Source organism: Rhipicephalus sanguineus, chromosome 10 (assembly GCF_013339695.2).
Source record: "Rhipicephalus sanguineus isolate Rsan-2018 chromosome 10, BIME_Rsan_1.4, whole genome shotgun sequence".
NCBI classification, from domain to species: domain Eukaryota; kingdom Metazoa; phylum Arthropoda; class Arachnida; order Ixodida; family Ixodidae; genus Rhipicephalus; species Rhipicephalus sanguineus.
In genome coordinates, this window is record NC_051185.1 from 141,481,932 (window position 1) to 141,486,413 (window position 4,482).

The 4,482-nt window shown below is 51.4% G+C and overlaps 1 protein-coding gene across 1 annotated transcript; it reads right to left on the minus strand.

Annotated features, from left to right (window-relative positions):
• Nucleotides 1–3,059: 3,059 nt before the first annotated feature.
• On the minus strand, nt 3,060–4,148 carry LOC119406773 (ubiquitin-conjugating enzyme E2 Z). Its single transcript, XM_037673503.1, has one exon. The coding sequence runs from the start codon at nt 4,146–4,148 to the stop codon at nt 3,060–3,062; it is 1,089 nt and encodes a 362-aa protein (XP_037529431.1).
• Between the last annotated feature and the right edge of the window lie 334 nt (nt 4,149–4,482).

Below are 4,482 nucleotides of genomic sequence, written 5' to 3' on the forward strand. Positions count from 1 at the left end.
AAGCGTGCCCTTACAGAAGTAACTGAATGTTTACTGTACATTGATATAAGAGAGTTTGCACAATGTATATTGATGTCTGGCAGCTATAGCACCGTTTAATGTGGATACACCCACTTTGATGATTGGTGATACATCTCCATCCCGACGACTAACGTCCATGTTAAATGATTACACAAAACCTTGTGGTAGCTGTAGTAGTTAACGTTGAAAGCGTAATCAGAGAACGAGGTGTGATAGCCAGAAGAGCGTCGCATATTGGACGCAGAACTTGGTCGCCATCCCGCGGCATGTTAAAATGTGATTGAACACCACGGCCGAACTAGTACTCTAGCCCGACTAAAGGGAAACGCAAAGCGCGTCGTGCCGCCCCCCGGCCGCTATTTTTCCCGGGGCGAGCGTGTGAGCGGGGAACGCGATGTAACAGCCAGGTGAGGCAGGCGCGCGTCGCAGCGACGCTTTTGCGTCGCTTGCACTAAGATCGCCACCTCGCGGTGTGTTAAGGCATTGACAAAATTGAACTTCTATTGAAAACGCGCGCAATGGGACGGACGTGTAACGTGTTGCAGGTGTTAATTGCGGAGGCCACAGTAATGACGAATTACTTTACCGCTCCCAGAGAGCAACACCACACCGCCTACCGGGAGAGTCGTAGATATAAAAAGCGCGTTTGTAAACCCTTCTAGAGCCTGTGACCGTGGCGCAGTGGGTAGCGTGCCCGGCATCTGTTGCTGCGGACCGAGCGGTCGTGGGTTCGATGCCCGTTGACGGAACATTTTTTCTTTGCCATCTGATCGTGTAAATTTTTTCGACGTCATTTCCGTGACGGAAATACGTCACTGAAGTCTTGGTGGACCCCAGCATAAAACACTTTCGTGTTAAAAGAAGCTTAGCCAAGGGTTTTGAGAAGACACGGAGATAGTACAGCAAGTTAAAAGAAATGTGTCCTTTGCCCAACTGATTTGAGCTGCTGCCATTGCGGCAACCCTCTCCTTAACACCAGCCCCACTTCCAGCGTTACATTCCCGTAAGAAAGACGGTAGTCTTTCTTGGGGAACTTAAACGCAAAAATTTTGGTCTGTCTGTCTTTCTGTTTGTCGGCACGTCCCTCGATTCAGCCACTCGGCCAAAGTTGAACCACTTGCCCAAGGGCCAGCCGTCTTGAACTGGTACGGCTGTTCATACTTGTGAACGTTGTCGATCAAAAAGTAAATATCATGCATATCTTAGGTGCAACATCACTAGGTAAGTATTAGGTGGCGTGTTCCTTTAATAGAAAATGCATACATACGTAATTTTAAGGCCCCTAGTTTCTTAAGCTGCGCTGAAAATGCATAAGAATGGAAGCTTGAGCGAGTTGGTATGCGTTCATCTTTGTTGAAACAGCGCTCACTAGACGACGACGAATTAAAAGAAGGCACAGGACAGGCAGCGCATGTTCTTGTTCTTGTTCTTGTTTGCCTTCAACTATGGCTCACACCCACTGCGGGGGATTGGCCAAGAAGTGAGTGGTTTTATAAGATGTTAGAATACTTTAGGTGCCTTCTTTTACTTCGTCGTCGTCTAGTGAGCGCTGTTTCAACAAAGCTGAAAATGCGACTGCGCTGAAATTGGCCTTCCTCCGTGCCCTTCGCACGAGCTCATTGTTGTGTTCCGGTTTCGGTTCCGTATTGCACTGTACGAATGCCATGGGTTGGTGTTGAAAAACTTTAGTTTTGAGAAGGCCAAGAAGGTGAAAAAAATATTTAAAAAATGAAAAAGCAGCGTTGTGGGCGGCCTTCAGGCTGCCGGTTGTGGGCGCCGCTCTGGCGTTCTTGTTTTCCCCAGGCGACGTGTAAAAAGATATGGCTGATCCCTCCGTCATAGGGATCGGTATAACACGAAAGTGTAACGTGTCTTCACAGAAGTTGTGCTTATCGTGTAGTGATATATGAGAGCTTCTACAATGTCTATTGGTGTTTTGCAGCTATAGCACCGTTTGACGTCGATGCGCCCATGTTGACGCCTAGTGGCATGTCTCCATCGCGACGACTAACGCCCATGATCATGATTAAACCGTTGTGGTAGCTGAAGTTGTGAACATATACTTGGAGTCAGCGAATCGTGAATCGCGCGTAAAGATGACATCAACAAGCATAATCGACGCTGGTACCCGATATGCACTTCTTCAAAACGTCGTCAATTAAGGAGAGAAGCGGCAGTGTGTGCTTACTAGTAATGTGTTACCGACGCCTGTGTTCATGCATACACTACCACACTGCGCTTCAGCAACACAGGAGGCAGAGGTTCGTCGCTTGAGCCGCAAACGCGTGCGTCCCGCTGGCCTCTGTCTCGCTCCACCAAGGCACGACATTCTCCCGTCGAAATCGTGTCCTTTTTGCAAGGCGTATTGCAGCAGTTTTGTTAGTCGGTGCTCTCGCCGGCGCACGCTAACACGAAGCGGGAGGCAAAGAACGTAACTGTGTCTACGTTTCATCGGCGACGCCAGCGCGGCCAGTGTCACTCGCTGGTTACGAGACGCTTTAACCATGACCTCTGATATCGCACAGAATCTCGGAGTACGCGCTAGTAAATGTCGATCGCGACGCATTACTTCTTTTCACGTCTCACAGACGGCGGCACCGCCCCGCTCTGCCCCGCCTACCTGCGCCGCCAACAGAGAGCACCGTGCGAAAGAGGATGTGTGAAATACATAAGGCGCGTTCGTGGAGTGTCCGTCATCTGGCGAGTTGGCTTAGTCGGTTGAGCGTCGGGCGCTTACCGTCGCGGCCGCAACGTCGTGGGTTCGATTCCCAGCGGCGGAAATTTTTCTTGGTTTTCTTTCTCACCCATTGGCGTCCATTTTATCAACGTCATAACCGTGACGGAAGTGTATACTTGGTGGACCCCGGCATAAAACACTTTCGTGTTAAAAAAAAAATCTGACATTACCTTTTGTGCACCAGAGGCGCACGGAATAAGAATACATATTCGTTTAGAAGATGTTTATTAAAGCGTGACGATCTGCTTAAACACAGTACAATCTATGAGCTAGCAACCATCACAACAGTTTAGCTCAACGTTCAGAATAAAAATGTCCAGCTTGACATTTTCTTGCACTCATACACAAGGAAATTACATGATCCGAACAGCCACTCATTTTCACCTACGTGTAATGCCGTGATGAAATCCTCAACTTGGGCTTTCATCTTGCGCAGCTTGACGAGCAAGCTTTCGTATTGGTACTGTCCTCGCTCGTAGGTTTCGAAGAAGAGCGGTTCCATCATGTCCGCACCCGTCAGATCCAAGTTGGACTCGACCACTTTTACGTACTCCTCGTAGTAGGCGATAAAGTGTTCGAGCATCACTCCTTGGAGGTACCCCGGACACAGTGAGGATCCATTCAGACAGGCCTCGATAGCGTCGCACACGGCAACACGGATGGTCTCGTGCTGTACGATGCGACTGTAGCTCCCGCCGTCCTCCGACCGCGCCTCGCTGATCCACTGGGGTTCGTTGAAGTGCGGCTTCTCCGTCAGCAGCGACTGGATCGAGACGACGACACTCGAAATGCTGTGTGCAGGGCTCCACGCCAACGTGCCCGAGGTTCCCAGAATATCCAGGCACACCCTGCCGCTTTTGTACAGGTTCGGACTGAAGCTCACGCTTCCATCGTCGGTGTTCATGAGGCGAACGCGCGGCGGCCGCATCGGGTAGTCCTTCGGGCACTGCATCAGGAAGTGGAAGAAGCCGCCCTCGTACGGCGTTCCCGAGGGGCCCACCACCACCACGTGGAACCGGCCGACTGTCACGGTCTCGATGTACACACCCGTTAAGGGATTAGTGAAGAGGTCCTGCAGGTCGCTCTCGAAGCGCACCAGGCCCTGCGACGATGGCTCTTCGTGCTCGAAGCGAACCGGGTCCCACTCGTCGAGAACAAGCATGGATAACATGTCCGTCTCCGTGCTTGACTGTGGTATGCGGCCACTTTGAAGTCTCTCCGACGGGCGGGCCCTCTGGCTCGTCGTCGGTGTCGCTGCTATCCGAAGCGGTGTCCATCCAGGGTGCGAACTCTTCGTTAAGTGGGCCCTCCATCTCGTCATCAAGAGCTCGTCGCCGATGGCCGTGATCTCGTCATCGCACCAGTCAGTGGCAGGAGTGTCCAGCTTCATCTCAAAGGAAGTGGAACGTTTTGCACTCGCCCAAGATTTCACAGTGTCGTTCCCAAACACGGGGATCGTTCAGCGCACGTGAGAGTAGGGAAGCTTTGAAATTGCGCTAGGAGGACGAGTCCTTCCACAGCGCCTCCAATTTGCTATGAAGTGCCGATACCGGGAGACGCTCTTATATCTGCAACCCTTAAGGGAGAGGGAAAGATACAAGTGGGCGGGGCCAACTAGAGGAGACCTTCATAGTGGAGGGAAAGCTGCGGGCGGCGGAGCTGGAGCGTGTATACCTCTATGCGCATTTGTCCGTTATGGGCCGACCACATGGAACCTTGCCTTT